The sequence below is a fragment of the Plectropomus leopardus genome, chromosome 8, assembly GCF_026936395.1.
Source record: "Plectropomus leopardus strain MGB_pleo_1.0 chromosome 8, ASM2693639v1, whole genome shotgun sequence".
Taxonomy (NCBI): Eukaryota; Metazoa; Chordata; class Actinopteri; order Perciformes; family Serranidae; genus Plectropomus; species Plectropomus leopardus.
Genome location: NC_142183.1, coordinates 13,482,715 through 13,506,679, shown reverse-complemented (window position 1 = coordinate 13,506,679; position 23,965 = coordinate 13,482,715). Strand labels below are relative to the sequence as shown.

The 23,965-nt window shown below is 42.6% G+C and overlaps 1 protein-coding gene across 8 annotated transcripts in view; it reads left to right on the top strand.

Annotated features, from left to right (window-relative positions):
- The first annotated feature begins 4,515 nt into the window (after positions 1–4,515).
- Positions 4,516–23,965, top strand: part of pcdh19 (protocadherin 19) — a 70,629-nt gene continuing 51,179 nt past the window's right edge. For 2 of the 8 annotated variants that reach the window (XM_042493627.2, XM_088080907.1), the window contains exons 1-2: positions 4,516–7,727; positions 10,214–10,328. In XM_042493627.2, coding sequence (XP_042349561.1) covers positions 5,581–7,727; positions 10,214–10,328 — 2,262 coding nt within the window. In that variant the 5' untranslated portion in view covers positions 4,516–5,580. Of the gene's footprint in view, positions 7,728–10,195; positions 10,542–23,965 lie in introns of all 8 variants that reach the window. The other 6 variants (XM_042493626.2, XM_088080906.1, XM_042493625.2 and 3 more) reach the window with 4 other exon arrangements.

The following is a 23,965-nucleotide window of genomic DNA, read 5'->3' as shown; positions in this document are numbered from 1 at the left end:
TTTCCTTCTTTCTTCCACTGACCAAAATGATTGCGATGTAAACAAACACTGACGCTAAACAGCCAAAATACCACCACTCACATCAGAAAATTCAAGGATTTTAACAAAGCAGTAAATTAATAAAAAGGACACAAAAGAACATCAACAGCAGGGTGCGTATTGAGGTAGATCGTGGCTCATGAATGAAATATGCCACCCCTCTCCGAGAGAAAGACATACATTGTGGCTAAATGACTGCGCTATAGTTTATGATCAGCCCTGCTGCTCGAGGCGGTGCTGTTGCATTTTTTCCCCACACTGCACTCAACTGCAGGGGCAAGAAAATCTGCAACATTTTTTAACCATCATAGCCCTCATCAGGCACTGCAACACTCCAAAACTCGCCAGCCAAGGGATGTTTAACCCTCAAGTCAATCCCTCTGGCATGAACCAAATCACTGTTTTAAAGGTGCAGCAGATGATTCTAATCCAGCACATTTTTTAATCAAATGTAGCGATTTGTGTGTGCTAAAGAAATCCTGATATGGTTGATTTTTATTGTCTAGCTAACACGATTTAAGAAACGTTTCAGTACAGTTACACATTCATGATAACTTGCAGACAGCACTTTTTGCACGTTTCAAAACACAGTGTACACAGCTCTGTCTTTTTATTTTTAATTCAATGAGACAGAGCACTTTTTGCAGCTTGCGCCATTTTTTTTTATGGTTGCTAGGCAACCACCAATCACCTTTCCTTGGCTTTACCACTGCTTTGCTATGAAGTACCTTAAAACCTGGATGACAAATGACCAGACAGAGGGCACTTTAGGAGTGGACACTGGGGAATATGTGTGGGTACATGAGACCCTCAGAAAGAGGAGGAATCATAGGGAGGACCACGAGCTGGTCCAGGAGCTTCACCTGGATGGTGGTCCATTCACGGCTTATTTTAGGATGATGAGTCAGGGACAGTCTGACAATCTGCTGTAAATCGTTGTGCCTAATTACGGTTGTTAAAATCTGAAGGAAGTAGTTGAGGCTTCAGTTTGTTCAGATATGTCTTGCAGCTTGCTTGGGTGACGATGAAAGTGACCTAACATTAGCTTAATACTATATGCTACCACTGTTGTCATTGCCACCACAGAGGACCCGCCGCTCAGTTTATTCTAGCTGGACAATAGAAAAAAAACACCACTGACGCTGAACGCTTCGAGTTGTTTTCAACTCAAGGCATTTAGGGCACCACTGAAAAAACGTGAGGCACATAGAGCAGAAAAATGTGTTCAGCAACACCAAAACAAAATGCTTTGCTCTTATTGAAAACCACCATAGAAAAACGCCCCAGTGTGCTAACGTGCTTTGAATTTGTTGCGTCTGTATTGCAGTAAATTGTAGGTAATTAAATCAGTGATTGGGATGAATAATGCCCCCCAGACAGACTCCCTGGAAGGGTGCAGAAAGTCTTCTCAAGGCCCCTTGTGGACTGGTTGAATTGTGGATTTGGACGGCTCCTCAAGACTCGCAGACTTCCCAGGAGCACACCTGCAAATTATGCGAGTCTGCAAGTGCGATAACATCTGGACATTTGTAATCGGCCTGCTGAGTTCAAATGTCAAGAATATTTCTCCTGAATCGCTGACTCCCCCTTTAACCACAATATTAAGTCATATAAATAAAAGAAAAACAAGGCACAATAACAAAAGTCACCATGCCCATTTACAGTATATTATCCAGACAGTCTAGTCTCCTGATCTTTCACAGACATCATGTGACAATAAAAGCACACTTTATTGCTCTGTACTTAAACTGACAGTGTTACCAGGGAGAACTCGCACCTGTTCATCTTGGAATTAAGTCGGCAGTGCAAGCATCTGTAACACCACCTCAGACTGATAGAAATACAAAAACGTACTATGCACTAAGTCGTACATACAGCCATCAGAAAGCCCCGAGGACAAGAGAGTCCCCTGCCGCCGCCTACGGTTGTTTAACTTGCTGACATTAAGAATTTATGAGCTTAAAGATTCTTCTGGCGCTCTCCTTATGCGACTGCAACATGTCTTGAAAAGTGTTTTGGAAGAGCAAACAAGTTGCTTTGTTGATACTTGCTTGTTTGTGGAGATATGATTGCATTATGCAACAGAAGAGAAAATCTTTTCACTAAAAAGAATATCACATCTGAGGCATTTAACAGATAGGAGATGGTGTGGACTCATCTTTTTTTCATATTACAACAGTATTATTTGGAAGTGCTGGTGAGTGATTATGAACTATAAGACATAGTAAGACAGGTGTTATTATTTGAATGATATAAACACTTTTATGACCTTCCAGTACCTTAAAATAGGCCTATGCGTTTGCTATTCATCTCAAGTGTTTAATTGACTGACACATTTTAAGTATTTGTAATAAATAAAATCATAAATAAGGTAAATTACATGTCCTTAATGCACAACATTGACCTTATTCTCCTTCCCATACACAGTTCAATCACTCTGGTATTGATTAACAATGATTGGATATGGCTCAGAACTAATTCACCTCTTGGACAGCATATTAATTGTGGTCAAACTGCCGACTTCTCTTCCAATATAAAGAGGAAATTGATTTGCCAGTGTGTTTTCATTGTTATTCTTGTGGCACGCTGTTGTTTTTCATCGGGGTGAAAACAGTCTGGGGGTACAAAAAAAAAAAAAAAAAACGAGAGACAGGCTGGAGGAACAGACTCGAGCTGCGGCTGCGGACGCTAGGTGTCACCCTTGTGACTTTGAAATCGGCCTGCCCTCGACAGGATGTGATGGCGGAGGAGCGCTGCTGAGAGGCAGGCTGCATGGGAGGAGGCTGTGTGCGCGTGCGCGGGCGTGTGTATGTGTGTGTGTGTGAGGGACCTGCTGCGACCAAGTGTGTCTCCTGTCTACATGAGAACATATCAGGGAGGATGATGAGAGAATCCGTGGGGATGAACTTAATATCCACCCATCTCTTTTCGGTACTTTTCTTCATTTGGCTGGCACGTGGCACTTGTGCACGTCACACAGATCCTCACCATGATGTCAACCTGAGTTACGCGGGGAAAAAGCGAGCGCAGAATAATAGCCAATAATTGATTTGTTGCTTCTTTTCTTGTGATGATTAGCGACAGACTGGAGGTCAGAGTCCACCCACCTCGTTATTAACCTTTCATAAATGCGGACTTTGCAGCTGACAAACACAAACGATTTAATTACAGTCAAGGCAATTTATTATTTTTCATATGATGGAACTATTCTCTCTCTGTTAGTAAACTCGCTCCGTTATTCTACTGGTCTTCATCCAAAAGTTGAATGCAAAATACAATTTATTAGCTGTCAGTCATTAATAGTTATAGGTGTGACTGCTGGTTGTGACCGTTAATAATCTCATAGACCAATATTTTAAATCATACATGACATTTTATTACATGTGTCCCAGTAGGGGTTGCGTAATTGATAAGGAGGCTTGAAGGCAATATTTAGTGTTTTTATTATGTGACGTCAAAGAAAAAAATACGTAGGATATTTAATATTGATTTAGCCCATGGCGAGATTTCCTCCCAGCATGTTCCTACATAGAAACCATCATGTCTATAATGTTTATTCATGATTGCCTCGTCATGGTGCCGGATGTTGAAGTCCACACGCATTGCACGAGAGAGCCAGGTCAGGGTGTTAATGACGTAACATTTTCATTAATTTATTTTCTAAATTTTTCATTATTTTATTTTGAAATTGGTTTAAGCTGATTTGCATTGCTGAATTTGTTTGTTTATTGGCTTTGTTTCTTTTTTTTCTCGATTACACGATATTTGTATTTATTATGTCTTTTAGATTTTTCATAAGCCTCCTGGCGTTTTATTAATCTCACCTGCACAACCTTGTCTGCTTTTGTTGGATTAATTTTTGTTTTGTAAAAATAAATCATAAATTTAAAAAAAATAAAACAAAAATATAAAGCAATAATGCGCACAGTCGCAACTTCAAAATGTAAAATATGCTGCAGAATGAAACGGAAATACTATTTTATGATGCTATCTGCTTTGGCACCAACTTCGCCATGTCACCGGGGGTCAAAATATCCATACGAGTCCACAATAACCCCCTGGATCCCCATTGAGGAGATCTGTTGTAAAATATGACTTGTTACAAATAATTGTCCATTGTAAGAGAAAACAAGGTCAAATCAGTGAAAAGTTATCCTTAGCATCTCCTCTGTGCTTCCACTGGGAGAGATTAGTCTGCTACTCTTTTTTGTCTCCAGTAGCACCCTCTCAAAGACCCCCGTGGGTCCACCCAGATCCCACTTTTAGTCCCCATATCGATCATCTCACCCACAGCTCCGTGTCTCAACTTGTACGCTGTAATTGCCCGTTGAGTCGTCCATCTGCAGAAGAACAGGTAGTTGGCCGTGTTTCATTGCTGTACTTTGCCCCACCCACCAGCAGCTCCCAGCCCTCCTGTGTAACCCCTGATTGGCTGAGGGGATTGCAGGTCCTGAGACTGAGCGCTCGGCTCGGAGCTGCGCGTCCGCCAGTGTGCACCAGTGAAGCGAGAGGAGCGCTTGTTGGAGTCAACTAGACAGCCTACTGGCAACGAGTGGTGATTTCTTTTTTTCTGCCTCAACCAGGCTGGATATAGGCTACTGTGCTTCTACTTTGCTGCAGCCCAGTGTTGAGAGCGTTTTGCACATACTGTAGGCATCGTTTCCTCCCCGCTGGCTATTTTCAACGGATTTTTTTGAATGTTGCATGGACTAATTATCGGGATATGTGCAGTCTTTTTTTTCTAAGTGAGATACGGAGGAAATTAATTAGTAAGTAAAAAGCTTCAAGACTTGCGGACGGGATGAAAGACTAAATCTGCTGGAAATAAAAAAGGTAATCGGGACTTCAGTGTGATGAGACATTCCTGCAATTATGTTCTTTAGGCAAAGATATCCGGATTTAAGCTGTTGAATAATTTTGTGACTGCAGCTCCTTTAAGCTTTTTTTGATAGCCGAAGAGGATTTTTTTTTTTTTTGCTTGTAATATCTCACCCAGAGCACTGATGTTTATCCAAAATGCGACTTAAATCTGTGCTGGCATCAAAGCGGAGAATTTAACACGGACTTTTGACTTCATCTGCACGGAAGATTTAAACATTTTGTGGACTTGGCTCGCAGGAATTCTCATATATGCAGCCTCCTTTTTTCCTCCACTTGAAAATGGACAGTTCATCATATGAGTCATGTGTAAGACCAGTTTTTGCCGCTTGAGAAGAGCTGCACGGATTTACACGGCTAAATCAGTGTTGTGAGAAGCTCCAGCATGTTTTCACAGATCTGTCGTCCCCAATGTTTCGCCCGCTGCAGTAGACCGGAGGATGTGCTCTGCCCGAGAAGAGTAAAATAGGCTGAGGCACTTGTTACAATTATAGCTTTCGCACCATGATATAATTTGCATACCACAAGAGCTATTCCTCACTTAAACACTTTTTCTGGACATTTGACTGAGATGATTCATTTGGAACATTTTTCCTGTTTTCTCTGACGTGCGTACTCGTGCGTAATTATCTTTATTAGGGAGAGAAAAACTCAACAGGTACAATGCAAACCAAGGAAATGGAATTAATACAATTAATTGCTGTGTTCCTCTTATTTTGGGTCGGGACTGAGGCTGTGATCAACCTCAAGTATGGAATAAACGAGGAGATGAAGCCCGGGTCAGTGATTGGAAACGTGACAAAGGACGCGCTAAAGCAAGGATTTCAGATAGCACCGCAGCCCCCGTACTTAAGGGTTATTTCCAATTCCGAGCCACGATGGGTGGAACTGAGTCCAGCCGGAATCCTTACAACCCAAATGAAAATAGATCGGGACGTAGTTTGTCGACAGAACCCAAAGTGCATTATTTCCCTAGAAGTGATGTCAAACTCAATGGAGATCTGTGTCATCAAAGTTGAAATCGAGGATTTGAACGATAACGCACCCAGATTCCCAACGAGCCACATTGACATTGAAATCTCCGAGAATGCCTCCCCTGGTACCAGGTTTCCCCTAGAGGGGGCAAGCGATCCGGACTCGGGGATCTTTGGCGTGCAATCATATTCCATCACCCCAAATGAGCTGTTCGGACTGGAAATAAAAACCAGAGGGGATGGGTCCAAAATTGCAGAGCTTGTTGTGCAAAAATCGTTAGACAGGGAGACCCAGTCCCACTATACATATGAAATCAGCGCAGAAGATGGAGGAGACCCTCCTAAGATAGGCGCGGTCCAGTTAAACATCAAGGTGATTGATTCTAATGACAACAACCCTGTTTTTGACGAGCCGGTGTACACAGTGAACGTGATGGAGAACTCCCCCATCAATACATTAGTCATAGACTTGAATGCAACGGATCCTGACGAGGGCACTAATGGAGAGGTTGTGTACTCGTTCAACAGTTACGTCACCGAGAAAACGAGGGACGCGTTCAAAATTGACCCCAGAACCGGGATCATCACCGTCAACGGTGTTTTGGATTACGAAACGGCGCAAATCTACGAGATCGACGTCCAGGCCAAAGATTTAGGTCCCAACTCTATTCCAGCTCACTGCAAAGTCACAGTGAACGTCATGGACACCAACGATAACCCACCTGTCATCAGTTTACTCTCACTCAACACGGAGATGGTGGAAGTTAGTGAGAACGCGCAGCGTGGATATGTCATCGCGCTCGTGCGGGTGTCAGATAAGGATTCTGGGGCAAACGGCAAAGTGCAGTGCAGGCTGCAGGGCAATGTGCCGTTCAGGCTGCAAGAATACGAGAGCTTCTCCACTATACTTGTTGACGGCAGGCTGGACAGAGAGCAAAAGGACACATACAACCTGACTATCCAGGCGGAGGACAGTGGCATGCCTCCTTTACGCGCCACAAAGTCTTTGGTAGTCAAAGTCACAGATGAAAATGACAACCCTCCCCACTTCCTAAAACCACACTATCAAGAGATGGTGATGGAAAACAACCTCCCCGGTTCATGTCTGCTCGCTGTCTCAGCAGAAGACCCGGATTTGGGCATGAATGGCACAGTTTCCTACTCCATAGTCCCCGGTGAGATTAAGCACATGGATGTAAACACATATGTCAGCATAAACCCATCAGGCCGCATTTATTCCATGAGATCATTCGACCATGAATACACCAGGACTTTTGATTTCAAAGTTTTGGCCAGAGACAACGGCAACCCCTCTTTATCGAGCAACGCCACGGTGCGTATTGTTGTCCTTGACGTCAACGACAACACACCTGTGATGACAAACCCCCCGCTGGTGAACGGCACAGCGGAGGTTTCCATCCCCAGAAACGCAGTGGTGGGTTACATGGTGACCCAGGTGAAGGCAGACGACTACGACGAGGGGGAGAACGGCCGGCTCACCTACACCATCTCAGAGGGAGACAGGGGCTTCTTTGAGATCGACCAGGTGAACGGGGAGGTGCGCTCCACCCGGATGTTTGGAGAGCACGCCAAATCCACCTATGAGATCACAGTGGTGGCGAGGGACCACGGCAAACCCTCCCTCTCCGCCTCGGCCTACATCGTGGTGTACCTCTCCCCAGACCTGAACGCGCAGGAGACTATTGGACCTGTCAACCTGTCCCTCATCTTCATCATCGCGCTGGGCTCTATCGCAGCCATCCTGTTTGTCACCATGATTTTTGTGGCCGTCAAGTGCAAGAGGGACAACAAGGAGATCCGGACGTACAACTGCAGGTACTGACTACATCGTGTGTGTGTTTGTGTGTGTCTGTGTGTGTGTGCATGTGTGAGAGAGAGCGTGCGCCCGCTCCTGAAACTGTGACTTGTGAGTGCTTTTGTCATGCAGCATGTAGAGAGAGGCCTGAATGTGAGGACTGCAGATTTTCTCCCCCTCACAGCTCACACTGAGCTAGAAAATGAACCCGCCTGCTTTAAATCAGACTGCCGAGGCCCACTGTTCCGTGTTAAGGAAACGTGATTGATTGATTTAATCCTCCCATTGTAGCCAATTGACTCATAAATATGACGGTTCAACTGTCATGTTCAATTTGCGGGTGTGTTGCCGGACAATTAACGTCCCACTGGTTCAATAGCAGTCCCAGACATTTATTATTTAACGTCCACCATGGCTGATTGGCTGTTATCAGCTTTAATCCAGTGTGATTATGGACAGTCCTCCAGGATCACTCAGATTTGCTTCTGCTTTCTTTCTGCACCAGAAAATATCCGGAGCAGCAAAATAAAATTTAGATTTATTTTTTTTAAAAGCATGTAAATCACATCATCATTTACTGTTTACCCAGTTTTCCTGGAAAGGAGCAGATTATTATTTTCCAGACCTTTGCATATTGAGCATTCTGTGGGTTTTTTTGTTCATCAATCTGAACATCAGCTCTGGCTTTGATTTCCCTGTGCCACATTACCACTATAAATTTACATATAGATTGGATTTGAGAATTTAACCTGAAGCTATAATCATATTTTGCTCTAAACATAATTTTGTTAATTCCAAATTAACTTGAGCCATTTTTCAAGCATGAAAAAAAATCTAAAAACTCACCCAGTGTCACTCAGATTATTCTCTCAATACAGATGAAAAATGTGTTTTTATTTTTATTGTTCTCGTGTCACATTTGGTTGTGTTTTTATTTGTGAATTTAAGATCTTTAACTGTAAAATAAATTCTTGTTCTTCCTCCAGAAGCTATAAGAAAAACTACTCCAGCCACCCTTGTATTGTTAAAGCAACATCTCTTCTCATCATTGGAATGCAAAAAAAAAGCACTCGAATATGTTTTATTCACACCTGAATCGCTATAGAGGCAGTGTGTTGACATCTTGATCACAGCGGCTACTTTACGCAGTTATCATATTTTTAATGGCAGATCTACATTCTGCTCAGAGGAGAAGCAATGACAGACAACCACAAATTCCAAATTCAAAACTGCTCTCAGTACTTTGCTCTGCTCATGTGAGCCACTCTCCCCGCTGGGTGCTTTAATCAGCACTGATGTGTTCTGCTTCTCAGTCGCCACCTCGAATATGAGGAGCAGTTATCTCCAATTTATTGCTTGTCCTCTGTCAGTCTGTCTGACTCTGAAGATCCCCCCCCCCTTTCCAGATTTCAATTTGGGGCGCGGGGGTTAGAGAGACAACATGTTAAAATGATAAATGAAAAAGAGATGGAGTATTTTCTACTCTTGCAGCTGCCCATTTTCTTTCCTCTGAATCAAGGGGGAGCAGAATACGGGGGGAGGAGGAGGGAGGCTGTTTTGAAGATGCAATCTGAAAGAAAAATGAAAAAGACAAACTGCAGATTTTTCGAAGCGACAGAGGATTAGAGCTGCATTCTAGTGAGCAACAGAGGCCAGTGGGGGCTAGTATAGCAGAGACGTTGCTGGAGCAGGAACAGAGACATTCCAGATATTGCAATTTCATGGGTAGCTATAGTTTTGTTGTGGGCTTAAAAGGGAAAATAAACCATATGTTCCATGCCGTAAGGTTAAAAATTGGCCTCCTCTAGAGTTTGAAGTGATGCAGATGGTAAAATATCACAAATGATATGGAATATGTTAAGTGGATTTTTGTAGTCATCACTATAGAGAACGTAGCATATGTTCTCCTGTGGAAAACTGCGAAGCTGTGCGAAGAATGGATATTTCCCCCCAGTCTGTGGATCCTTTGATAAAACATGGCTGTGTTGCTCATTTACTCTTATTAAAGTCAAAATACTCAGTTCAAGTTTGCAGCAGCCTCCGAGAGCAACTAAATGAATTTGAATCTGCAGTTCTCTTGCAGGCCGTGCTGCTAGTGGGCTCACTTGATAACGAAAGAAAAAAAAATGGAATTAGTGTGGGTTGTGTGCTTTGAATATGATTGCATATACCGGTAGTGCTGCTCTGTATCAGTGTGTTCTTTGCTTTGCTTCTGTGGTTTTTGGCATGTTTGCATATTGCCTGCCTGTTTGTGACATGTCGATTGCTGAGCATGCAAATGCAAACAAAACAAGGGATAACAGCTCCATTGCGAGCCGGGAGTGGGGAGTCACTTTAAGTGTGCTGTTCCACCCCTGGACGCGAGCAATGAGCGGTTTTGTCTGGCACCCACGGTCGAACAGCGCCCTTGCTGGCACGGCAGGTGCGCTTTTTGACCGTGCGGACAGAGGAGGGGAAGGCAGAACACTGCTTTATTGAGTCTGTTCAGTTTCTTCTACTTGCGCAGGGTGGCGGAGTACTCATATGGCAACCAGAAGAAGTCCAGCAAGAAGAAGAAGCTGAGCAAGAACGACATCCGCCTGGTGCCCCGCGACGTCGAGGAGACGGACAAGATGAATGTGGTGAGTTGCTCGTCTCTCACCTCCTCGCTCAACTACTTCGACTACCACCAGCAGAGCCTGCCACTGGGCTGCAGGCGCTCCGAGAGCACCTTCCTCAACGTGGAGAACCAGAACTCACGCAATGCAGCTCCCAACCATGGCTATCAGCACCCATTCACCGGTCAGGGCCACCAGCAGCCAGACCTCATCATCAACGGCATGCCACTGCCAGAGGTGAGATACAATCCGCTGTGCTCTGTCCTTGGCTGCTTTGAGTTTCAAATTAATTCTCATGACTAAACGTGAAGGAACGGTCGGTTTCTTTTTCATTAATTATCATTGATAGTCTGAATCTTAAGAATGAGCTGTAGAGAAACGCCACCTTTCAACACATCTCAAGGTCTAGCGATATTCAGCATTCCATCGTACCGCAGATTATAATGTCAGTGAAATGTCTCCCTGTTATTGATGGATAGCTGAGCGATCTGAAATGGCACGTGTGACGTCCTGTCAGTCGATTTAAGTGGAATCCTTCAAGGCATTTCGAGGAGACATCAGGGCCGACCTGTGACTGAGAGCGCTTTGCCAAGCAGAATTTGGAGGCCTGACAAAGTGGATTATTTGGCCTCTCTTACTCCACTTGTTTCTGTATTTGTTGGTGCTGAGCTATTGCAAAAAAAAGAAAGTTTGAGCACCTGCCAGGTGTATTGACCCCTCTAACCAGCTCCAGCACACGTCATTTCAGGTGCGAGTGGAGAGAATAATCATCGCCTTTATCTGTGTGTTGTCCATTTATCTGCAGTGTTTCCTGCATGGCCGCTCTGCACAGCCAGCCATTGAATTACCCTGACATACCATGCATGGCTCCAGCAGAGCGCTGAAAGTCTGAGTTGAACGACTATTCAGGCTGACAGAGTGTATGTAGACCAGCTGATCTTTAGTTTATAGATTTTTTGTACGTATGAACTGCTCTATTGGATTCTTTTGGAAACCTTTCTCCGCATGACCCACTTCTCCTTGATCCCACGGGAGTAAGGGGCATTTATGTTTGTGTGAGTGTTTGCGCAAGAATGTGTATCGCTCCTATAGACAGCAGCAAATAAGCTCCTCGCACACACACTCTTGTAATTGATGACTCCAATCTCCGTTTGACATTCAGTGAGAAGACGATGGGGGGGGGGAGGGAGTGCAGGTCTTAAAACAAGAAACACAAGATGGATATTGATGTATTGACTGGATGATCCAGAGAGATCCAGGCACCGGTGGATCCTGAGGGGTCAATGAGACCTACTTACAGGCATGCTGATTTACTGAGCCTGTCTGAGCTGGATCTGAGTGTGTGTCTGAGTGTGTGTTTGAATAACACAGGTGGAAGGAATGAGGGATGTTGCAGGAGGTGGTGGTGGTGTTGGGGGGCTGTGGTGTTGTCCGGTCAGCGGAGGCAGTGGTGGGGGGATTCAGCAGGTATGCGCAGTGACCCGTGTGCTGTGATTGTATTTGCTGGTAGGCAGCGCTATGCAGGTCACCACCAGCCTTTTTCCTCAGCCAAGAAAATGTGGGTCTCTGGCTGCACAAAGAAATCAACCGACGCTGTAAAAAGCTCCAGCGAGCATCCTGTCTCTGTGGCTTAACCATCCAATAAAAGCACATTTGCCGCAGGATTAGGAGAGCCTTTATTTGTTTCAGCTAATGAAAAAGTGGAGTGGGAGACAAATAGGGTTGAAGATTGATTTAGATGATTCCATATGCAAAGCTCGGAGTGGTCTTGATAGAGCTGTGTGAGGGCAGATAGAGAGATACGAAGGGAAGAAAGCGAGCGAAGGGTGAATGAGTCTCAGTGCCAGGTGTCTGAGCCCCGACAACGTTTTCTCATTTGCTTAGAGGCGTTTGATTGGCTTGATAGAAGCCGGGCCTGTTTAGCATGCAGCTTCCATTGCGCTCCGCCTTGCACATGATGTTGACAAACATCTCTTTGACCCGGCCTTTGCATATTTTTTTCCCTGGACTGAGAAGAGAGAATGTGTGTGTGTGATTGAGAAATAGCGGTAGCAGGAGCACGCCTTCTACCCTCCGACAGAGTAACCCCAGCGCAACAACAGTTGTCGTTGTTTTCTTTCCTCCCCATTGTGACATTTGCGAGCGACAGAAGCTCTACAGTATGTACAAATGTTGCTCTTAAATAAAAAATGTTCTCAGTATAATTACAATGCCATTTATAGCACAAACAAACAGCAGTGAAATGACTGATAATTGCTTTGTTACAATGAGCAAGCTTGGGCTTGAAACCACTTGACTCCACAAGTCCTCAACCCATATCCCATTGACTGGCTAGGACACACGAGTGGCTGCACTGTTGTGATTACTGAGGCTGCTTTGTCCCCAAAAAATTGTTTTCATCCTGAGGGCAACCTCATAATTATCCATGATTCATTTATCCTCGGCGGAAGAGCTTTTTGTTTTTACACCAGGGCACAGTGATAACTCTGTGTTTGTTTGTTTTCCAAACATGTAGATTAAAACGATCATCAGAATGTGGATACGGGGGTCAGATTAGGGTTCGCTAATGAAGGTAAAGAGGATAGGTTCTCTTGCATCTATTTGTCAATTCTGTTTTTGATCAGTGCAAACTTCTCCTCCATTGTTAGTTTATGTGGGGCAGTGAACATCCTGCTTATGTTGGAGCAGCTGGAGTCAAGCTTTTCCTGCTTCAGACAAAGCATGCTGGCTCTCTCTCTCTCTCACACACACACACACACACACACACACACACACACACAAACATGGCAGACTTGGCCAAGATAACAGTGACAGGTCTCCCCGAAGGCCTCATACCTGCTATTGCATTGTGTATATTGCATTCTCCCTTGTGAGAATGTGTACCAGCACATATACCTCCCTGAACATCGCTGTCCATTGTTTTGAAAAGCATCAGCTGTGAGATGTTTGTTAGACCTGCCTGTGGTAGCACTAATATGAATGCTCACAGGAGAATAGAGCTGTCTTCCATGGCTTAATTATAGTGAATCACTTGGTGGGGGAGACAATTATACAGTAAAGGAATGGCCTTTGGCTAGAATGTTTTTTAATTTGTAATGTGTTCTAAGGCTTCTCACACCTGTGATTCCAGATAATGAGCATAGCAGGAAAATAAGATATCTTACTTTATTGATTATTCAGGTTGGAGATTTTTCCTTTACACATATGATTTTCTTTTTTTTTACAAAAAGGAGGTAAATGAGTTTGGAGGAGGTTGGACTTGGCACTGTGTGGTAGAAAATGTTTGGTGGAGAGTGCGCTTCGCAAGTTTAGTTAATTGATAATCGATGCAGTCATCCTCAACATGCTCTCTGCACGGTTTCCTTAAAGGAACAGCATATAAGATATAAAGGGATCTGCTCCCAGTTAGATTTCCCTCAGTGTTTGTTGTTCAGGAGGGTTTTTTTTTTACCAGGAGCTGAATTATCTGCAGAGGTCCCTTCCTCTCCAAAACACACCTGCACATGTGTGCTCCCCTTTTTTCCAATCCAAACATTTAGAAGGTTTTTACCAGGAGCTGGATTATCCACAGAGGTCTTTCTCTTCCAAAAAAACCCCAAGACCTGGTGGTTTCAAATGATAACAACACTGAATAAAGCGGTATCATGTTACAAATCTGTTTTTCCATTGCTGTTCGGCATGTTGGAGATGGGCTACTAGCCCAGCACATGCTAATGTCTTTTTTATAATCCAGACGTTCTGGAGGACTCCATAGAGTTCAGACCAGGTGATTAAAATTGATGAAAACATTGAATAAAGAAGTTTCATGTTTTCAAAAAATCAGTGTTTCTCCAACACTGTTTGGCTCATCAAAGACAGGCCACTAGCCAGCACCTTCTAATGTGTGTTCACCTTTTTTCTTTATTACCTAAAGATTCAGATGTTCGAGTGGTTGTTACAGGGAGCCGGTTTTCTGAGGTTTCTACCCCTCCAAAACAAACAGACCTGGCAATTTAAATTGGTAGAAAACACTGTATAAACTTGTTTTTCGTCACAAATCAGACGTTTTTTTGTTTTTTTCAGCACGTCTCAGACGGGCCCCTAGCCTTACACCTGCTAAAGTGTGCTCACCTTTTGTCTCTGATAACATAAGGTCAGGATGTTCATGTGGTTTTTATCAGGAGCCAAATTTTCCTCAGAGGTCTCTTCCTCTCCAAAACAAATGGACCTGTTGATAAAAATAGATTAAAGCAGTTTCACTTTATAAAATCTGCATTTTCCAGCAGTACTCCTTGCAGGGGAGCTGCTTACTATGGTGGCTGACGCGAAAACCATAATTACCCTGTCTTGAGCCAGTGTTTTGTTTGTCCATTCTGGGCTCCTTTTGAAACATGGCAGTGCAACATGGCAATCTGCATAGATAAGGACCTGCTCCCTATGTAGACATAAACTGCTTATTCTAAGGTCACAAAGACACAATGATTCTTATTTTCATGTGTTTCCACACTATAGGAAACATACACATTGTATTATATTCCATTTCATGTACGCCACAGTGTTAGGTTAGATTCTGACAAAAGAGAAATGGATATACATTTCTGTTTGTTTGTTCAGTTTTCAGTCTATCAAAGGAACCTAAATGAGAAAATGGAAATTTAGAAAGTAACGATAGAAACAAGTGACAGGGTACTCATTGCAGCATTTGTGCTGTTTCTCCCCGTTAGTAAGGAAGACGTTTTGATATTGATGTAGGAGAGACAACAGGGAGTGGTTTCAGCGAGGCTGCACATCCCTCGCTATCACTTCACATCAGGACAATATGCATGGGAGCATTCAAACGTGTCATATTGAGCATGCAAAGTAGATGTCATGCTGTCAGTGCATACTACACATCTGTTGAAACTGCCAATCTCCCCCCACACGCGTACACACGAATGCACTCACACACACAATATTTCTTATGGAGTGTCACATTTATTTGAAATATGGGCTGTGACATTATCATTTACATCATTATGGCTGACTCAGAGAGGAGAAACAAGAGGCGTAATCCAACATATTCGATAATCAAACATTGTTGTGATTCTGCATTTAAAGTACTCTTTTTAATGTTGTTTTGATATCGTCTTCACTCCCTGCCGTTGAATATATTCTTAGCTCTTAATGTTGCTAATAAGATTTTTGTAATAGTTTTTGTCACTGCAGTGATTTTAAAGAACAGCTATAGTGTTAATGAAAAACTTGAATATCTAGTGCTGTAAACAAAGTTTTACAGTATATGATATAATCCATATTTTCCCCTCATCTCAGCAGCTTTTCAATGCAACTGTGAAAAGCGTTTTGAAGGTCTTTTTTAGTCAAGAGGATGGCGTGGATATTGGAAATTCTAAAATGTTTCTGTAAAGACTGTATCTGGCAGAATCATTTAGCTTTTGTTTGTTGACTCAAACACGCTGTGATTGACAGAAAGTAGAGAGCATCAACAATTGGCTGAAAGTGTAATTGGGAGATGACAACAAGGAAAGCAGAGAAGCACAAAGTGGAGGTAAAGCTCACCTCAGCTCTCTCACGTTGTTGCTGAATGCACACATTACTGCAACAGAAGACTTTGGCTGCAGCTTCTTTGAAAATGAACAAATTCATTGCCTGATTTTTATTTTAGCAGTGTCTGACTGTCAGCTTTGTATTCACAGTTTTCAATGCCATTTGGAATTGAATAGGAGTGAATGGGTCTGACATTTTCAGTACAACTAATTGAAAAATGTCCCCAGCCTATGCATTTAAAACAGGGTGAACATTAAATAATGACAGAAACCTGTATACTTGTATGCATGTATACAATAGCAACAAACCAGAGAATCAGATCCCTACAGTGAATAAAACAATATATATTAAAGGTGTTGTAAATGACATTCAGAGCATTAATATGGCAGCAAATAAGTATTTGCTATGTAAAAATATGGTGTAGTAATGGCATCCTGAGCAGAAAAGTTACACTTTCTCTGTATGTGTTGTAATCAGAGCTTCTCTGTTTTTTGTTGCGGTAGACGGTCCAGCTGCACGTGCAAGTTCGTGCATGTGAGCCCCTGTGCAAGTTAATCACCACCTTTCTGCACTGCACTCAAATGGGGATTATTGCTGGTATTGGGACAGCTGATATTAGGCAGATGCATAGTGGCCACCCAGGTTCACAGTACCCAGCACTGGAAGCACTGTTGACATTGTTCATAGGTGTAGTTTCAGTGGAGGGTGCAGGAGACACGTCCCACTTAATATTTAAAACGTGCATTTGTCCCACCCAATAAAAACGTGACCAGAAGATTCTTATTTTCACAAAATTAAAGACATTTCCACCTTTAGCAGATGCAATTAAAGGAAAAACTGGTAACATATATATGTAACATAAAAATTCATACACGATTACACACACTAACATATAAATTCAACAGTGTGTGCGAAATTAAGTGTGTGATGCTCAAAATTTCCTGTGAAAAGACCCCTAAACATGAAAATTTCATGTATACCCCCAAATGTTAACATGAAATCTGCCGTTGTTTGCGCCGTTATTAATGCCATTGTAAGCACCACCAGCTCGGCCACCAGCTCGGCCACCTCCATGTTGAGAGCTGTGTGTAGACATCCTCTGAATTATAGATATGCTCTGAATGTTGATCCTTTAACCCTTTAAAGAAGGTAGAAGGTAGATTTGCCCTTGATCCTGCTACATCTTGGGGGGTTGAGGGATGAGCTGATTAAAATCAGCAGCTAATATAAAGATTGGTTTCGGTTGTTTGGGCATGTTGCTGCTGGAACCTAGAATGACGTCAGTTTTCTGGTGCGGTGTTCAGACACCTTTCACATGCATTTAAATCTTTGAAATCTGAGCAAATTGGTGTGATTTCTTCTGAAAGTTTGGGGAAAAAAGCACAGAGCAATTTGGCAAGAGACATCCCACAAACTGCAAGAATTAGAAAAAGGTGACAAGAAAATGACCTGAAATTTTGTTTTAAAAAAGACAGGCAGAATGACAGAAAGAAGGGTTGAAAGAAAAAAGAGAGGGAGAAATTAGAAGCTAATAATACATTTTTTTATCGAGAAAATGCCAAGAAAACTATTATTATTATTATTATTATTATTATTATTATTATTATTATTATTATTATTATTATTATTATTATTATTATTATTGTTGTTATTAACTATTGTGTTCATGTAGATATTTTTTGTTACCTTTTTCTAGTGTTTGTGTGTGTGTGTGTGTGTGTGTGTGTGTGCGTGTGTGCGTGCGTGTGTGTGTGTGTGTGTGTGTGTTTTAAATCTCAGGTAATTTTCTTGCAACTTCTAACGTCTTACAGTGTTTTTGAAAGAAATCAAGCCAGCTTGCTCAGGCTTTAAAGGGTTAAGATTGTGTTTTTGTAAATTCAATAACTGACTGATCCCTTTAATCAGTCTAAATTCAGAATGCAGCACACAAAGCTAAATTAGCATGTAGCCAACGTGTTGGCGAAAAGCTTTATTAGAAAAAAAACAGCCAGATTCTTCAGCGATACAAACCTCCTCAGCTCTGAACAGTTTGTCAAAGAGAGAGACAGACTAATCTGTGGAAGAGACACAACAGATATACAGATATTGTGCAATACGGGAAGGGATACATAGCTGCTTGATCTTAAAAGCCAGTGTTTTTTAAAATGTATTTTTGATGCTTTGGAAGAGTGGGAGGTGTATGTTGCATTCTTTAAAGTCTCCTCCTTTCAAAGGATGTGAGAAAGAATCGTTTCATCTCCAAAAGCTTCAGATGCGCGCTGATTGAGTGGCAGATGAACCTCTTAATTATTTAGAGAGGTTATTTGTAAGGCAGAGACTTCAGAAATGCTCCGCTTTTCAAGTATCAGTGTTTATAAGGTGAAATAAAGCCTTGTCTGTCAGAAATAAATTAACAGTGTGACAGTGATGTACTCGGTGCCCTCTTTATTGCATTCCTCAGCTGGCTCCTCCCATTGTGTTTAACACACAGAGCTGCTGGAGCTGTAGGCTGATTTTGTGACATTACTCAACAAGATGGTTTTCACTTCATGCACAACCAGTGCTAGTTTTACACTTGGTTGGGTTTTTATAGCCTTGACCCCAACCCGCAACACCCCATCACTGCACGTCATTCTCGATGTTGCGGAGGTACAATGAAATGACATAACAACCCCAGGCAGCCAGTCGCAAGCAGCCGGGCCCGCCGGGTTGCCACCCTCTCGTCGGGATCAGAGCATCCAGCCAAAGAGCTTAAGAGTCAAAACACATGAGTGGCGGCCTCTGATGTACACATGTCACCATGTGTCTTTAACTGCATGTGACTGGCGAGGAGCATGCAGTGGGAGTAATAGTGTAGAGAAATGGCGAGGGCCTGGAAAAACGAGGAGAGACAGAAGAGGGGAGAGAGGTCTATTTATAGAATGCCAATGATTTTCCTCAACCTGTATTGCTGCTGCCTGAAATATGTTATTTTTCTCTGTAAAAATGTGGTGTTAGGATAAGGAAGAGATTTTGCACAAACCATATCAATCTCTACAGAAAGCAATAATGTCTTTTTTTTATTGTCAGTACAAGATGTTTTTCCCCCTGAAAAAAAAAAGATTTTTTTTCAACGCACCTGCAAACAAGGTGATATTAACAAAGCATAGGGTAAATTTTGCACCAGCTTTATTTCTTTTAAATCCTGTCAGTCCGTGATAAAACCATCAAATGGTTGAACATCTTGATAACATCAGCAGACTATATATGCTGCAGCAGACGTCGTGCATCAAGCTGTGTATACACCAGAGACACACAATTACATCAAAATAAAAGAGCAAAATCATATGGTGCTAATCAACTTAATCATTCATCCATCTTTGGAGATGCTTGCTTTGAGACGACAGCACTGAAAAGGAAAATATATTTTAAATGACTTTAAAAGCTTCATCATGTGTAAAGAATTAACTTTCTTGTAAACCTATTAAACCTCAAGGGAAGTTTTTTTATTTTTTATTTTTTGTGGAGCCAAAGATAGGCACGTAATGGCATTAGCCGTCCAACGATTTATGTTGAAAGATTTTTTACTGGCGACGTACCTAAATGCAGAAAGGGGGTATAATGGCATCGGGCTTATGGGTTGATGGGTCCGCACGTAAATGAGAGAAGGCTAAATGGAGTGAAGGAAATGGACGTAGTGATGATGTTTATCGCTGGGGAAGGGGACATCATTACGCACCTTGTTAAGCCCTGCAAGCAATGCTGCGTGGACGTAATTACCCATTTAAATGAGTTTCCCGCAGCGTTGTGGTTTCTCTTTTCTTTTTTTTGTGTGTTTTTTTGTTTTTAATTCCTCAAATTAAACCCTCAGACACAAATATGCTGCATTCTGTTTTCTGTCATGGAAGTCCACACATAGAGTGGAAGTTAAGAAAATGGATAATGGATATTGCAGCGATTATATCACACATTTTCTTGCAAAGTTTGCATGTCAAACCCCCTGCAGATTTAATGTAAAGCAAAACTAAGGTGGAGAAAAGTAATAAAGCCAAACAAGTCTCAGGAAAAGTTATGACAGGCTTCAGGAGAATAAGAAAAAAAATCCCCATCTCTCATTAATGCAGATTCTGCTGCCTGTGGTTGAAACTGCCTGTAGTTACATTGATATAGCATAGAAAAGGTCATGTTTAAAAACACAAACCCTAAGAGTTGTTATGGCCAGGAGTGAAATCTATTTGCAGTGGAAGCTCACAATACTATTTGCTCTGTCGTACCCAGTGTATGTCAAGACGAATGTGCACGCCTCCGTCCCTCTGGCTCCAAAATATTAAAACAGAATCATTTGTACGATGTGTATTGGCATGCAGAGTAAGAAAAAAAAAACATAGACGCTCCTTCACTGCATTTGTCCTTCCTCACAGATAAGAATAACAAGGGACTCATCAGCCTTTGGTGAAATTATTATTTTCTTTTCTGATCTGTTGTGGAACAACAAAACCAAGAATGTTTTTCAGCAAGTAAACGAAGTGAGAAAAAAGTAATTACAATTCTCTCATAATGACCATTATGGTTTGAGTGGGCCAAAAACTAATTTCATCCAAATGTGTGGAGAAAAAGTAATAATTAAAATTCATGGTTATCAGGTTGTAATTTGTTTGCACTGTCCTGTCTTGGTTGAACCTCAGGCCTGTTGCCACATTGTCAGGACAGTTAGTTCCCCTGAGTGCTGATTTTATGCCTTTTGAATGACAGGGAAATAGGGGAGGAAGTTCTGTGAAACGTAAAAAAAAAAAAAAACTTTCCCAAGCAGCCAGCTCTGACACCAGGGAAGAATGACCTTTCCAAAGCCTCTTTTCCACTGAACAAAAAACCACTAACACCTGCTAACATCTCGCTTTCTTTTACTCCTTTTCCACCAAAATTAGCATGTGCACATGTGTTTTTTAAACATGGGGTAAACCCACTAAAAACAGGTTATAGACCCCTTTTCCATTGCCAGTAGAGGAGAGCTGCATACACAGCTCTGCAGCAGATTAGTATGCCTTTCTGTGTGTGTGTGTGTGTGTGCGTGTGGTTTATTTTGGTGTGTCATATTCAACTACAGGCATGAAAACAGGTAAACTGTAGAGAGTAGCATGGATGAATGTCTGTGAAAACTTTACAGTGGTTACTTCTCTTGATGCATTACTCACTTTTTCAGTGTCTCTTTGAAACTCGGTGAAAAATAATTTGGATCGATGTTTAAGTGCTTGGATGGAGACAGACGGTATTTAGTGGCAGCATGTCATTGCATCTCAACAGTAAAGGGGCTCAAATTAGCAGGTTCATCTAAGTGTTGTGTTTCCATCAAGGCTGAGGAGTCATTTGACGGATTGTACACTTTCCCATTGCGTTAAAAAGACAGATGCTTAATGGAATGGGAATGGGTACAGCAGCATTCACAGCCACGTCAAATGACTCTGCTGTAGTCACTGGTATTTACCGGCTGTAGTTCTGAGCGGCTTGACGAAAATACAACACCGGGTGGACGTGTTAATTTAAGCCCCTTTGGCAGCGAGATGCAGTGACGGACGCCACAAATCACCACCTGTTTCTGCCCAAGCAGCACTCGAACATCGTTCCAAGTTTATTTTGCACCAAGTTTTGAAAGTTAGACTGAATAAGTAAGAAAAACAAAAAGCAACCACAATAACATTTTCACTGGCCTCCACGCTGCTTTCTACTGTTTACTAACTTATTTTTTGGTCTGTCGGTGACAAAGAACGTGACACACACACACACACACACACACACACACACACACACACACACACACACACACACAGAGGCATACTTGTCTGCTGCAGAGCTATATACACAGCTCTACTCTATTGGCAGTGGGAAAGCGATCTCCAGCTTTAGTGGGTTTTCTTGTGTTTAAAACATCCGCGTACACGCTAATTTGGGTGACAAATGGGTATTGGTTGAACCTCAGGCCTGTTGCCACATTGCTGAGAGTTCCTTTAGTGCTAATGCTATACTTCTTGAATGACAGGGAAATGGAGGAGGGAGTTCTATGAAACGTAACAATACTGAAAGGAAACTTTTCCAAGCAGCCAGCTCTGACACCAGGGAAGAATGACCTTTCCAAGCGTCCTGTTTTTTTTTTTTTTTGCCTAAAACAAAGCAGGAGCAGGAGGATGTTAGTTAGCATTTCCCCCATCAGATTAAATGTCAACTTCTGCATGCATAATTGTAGACTGGAAAGTGAGGAGGACTTGAAGTGAACCAATTTGCTGGATAGACGAATACTGAGCTTGGTTATTCACTGCATTGCAGATGTTGTCCCGATACTTCTGCCATCCCCTGCTCACTTTATTTTCTGTGATCTGTATGTCGGCACCTGGCTTCACGGTAATTGCAACATTGGATGAAACTTAAGTCATCTAGAAACAAAAGCATTATCCTTTTGTCGCTACCTTTTTTTTTTAAAAAGGAATTTTGAGAAGGCAGACAAAAGGGAGCAAACGTCATTGAATACACACACAAATGCTGCATTATACCTCTGTTTTGTTTGCTCCGGTGGCTGAGCAGTCTTTCCTGTTTCTCCCCTCCTTTCATTTCAGTAAATTCATACAGCGCTTTTGTTTCTAGACATAAACCTGGATGCGCATTAGGGAGCGCATGTATGGGATGTTTGATGAGCACAGAGGCTGTTGGCAGGCGAGCCACTATAGCAGCAATATCGGCCGCCTCAGAGGCATGCAGCAGTATGGCTGGAGGAGCAGCAGGGTAGCGTAATTGTGCATTGTTCATCCACAGAACAGAGGCAGAGCATGTAATGAGCTGTAGCATTTTCACCCAGCCAGCCTAATGGGCTATGACCGAGTATAGGCCTCTCAGAGCCCTCACGCTCCCTCTGCCCTGTGTGGCCAGTGTCTCGGGCCTCTTCTTTTCTTTTTGTCCCATTCTCCCCCTCTCCTTTCTCTGCCCGATCAGCGTCAACCATTCCTTCACCCCTGTTATCCCCCTCCTTTATCTCTGCTCCCTCACCCATTGTCCCCCTGTCTGAGGAGATGGTGGGACCCCTAATGTGTTCAATGTGTGGCTCCTTTTCTCATTCATGATGTCTGCAAAGCTCCGAGCAGTCAGTCTGATTCAGGCCGACATAAATCAGAACAGCTCACTGATGGAGCGCCGTGTGCAGTGTGATTACATTAAAAACCCAAACACAGCGTACAAATAAAAGTTCAGGAGGAGAATTTGCTGATGTTAGGTGTAGGGGATTTGTTGTTAGAAGTCGGCTTATTTTTTCTATCAAAGGCTGTTTTGCATTTTGATTATCTAGTTTTTCCCGAAAGCAATTCAGGTGGGCCTGTTTCGCTCAGGTTTGTTTTCTTGGGATTAGGGCTTTTCAGAAAAAGGGCCCCGGCTTATTATTTACGCCCATATCTAGTTTCTAGGGAGGCGGGAAGCCATTTCTTTGCTCGAGTGATACCAGGTCAAGTTGGAAAGACAAGAATGTGTGCCAGGGAATAGATTAGATATCCACACTGGGCTGAGCTCGGAGGATGAAAACACTACTAATGATAATAGTTATGATTGCCTTGCAAGGGAATTGATAACGACTTCGCCCGCCTCTTTGTGCTCTCTTACGGCATCAGAAAACAATATTCAGTGTTGAGTCAGTGTCTGGCTGTGGAGCACAATGGGACGTCAGTTTTTGACTTTCCCCTCACGTCCACCATTTGACATACCACATCGCAGACGGCCAAGTAAATGAATGAAAAGCACTTGGCCTGTGTCAGACTGCAGCGCTTTCCCCAGTAACCTCTTTACTTCAAGATTACTCTCCTGTACCTGTTTCTCGATTTAAAACCCGTTCCCAGTTCAGTCTTATGGGGAGCCAGCATGTATATACTTGATGAAGAGAAGATTGTGTATACTCTTTATGCTTCAGTAAGAGAGGATGACTGCTCAGTCAGGGAGCACAGCAGGAGGATCACTATGGAGCTAAGTTTGAAGGCTCTTATCTTGTTCAGAAATCGTGACATCAAAGCAGGCTGTACGATACATACAAGCACACATGTAAACATGAACATGAACTTGAGTTTGAAAAAACGTCTTTAGATGTAACTGTAACTTGTAAAACTACAATAAGAAGATATGACATGAAGGAAATTAACTTTTTAGCTTTTTTT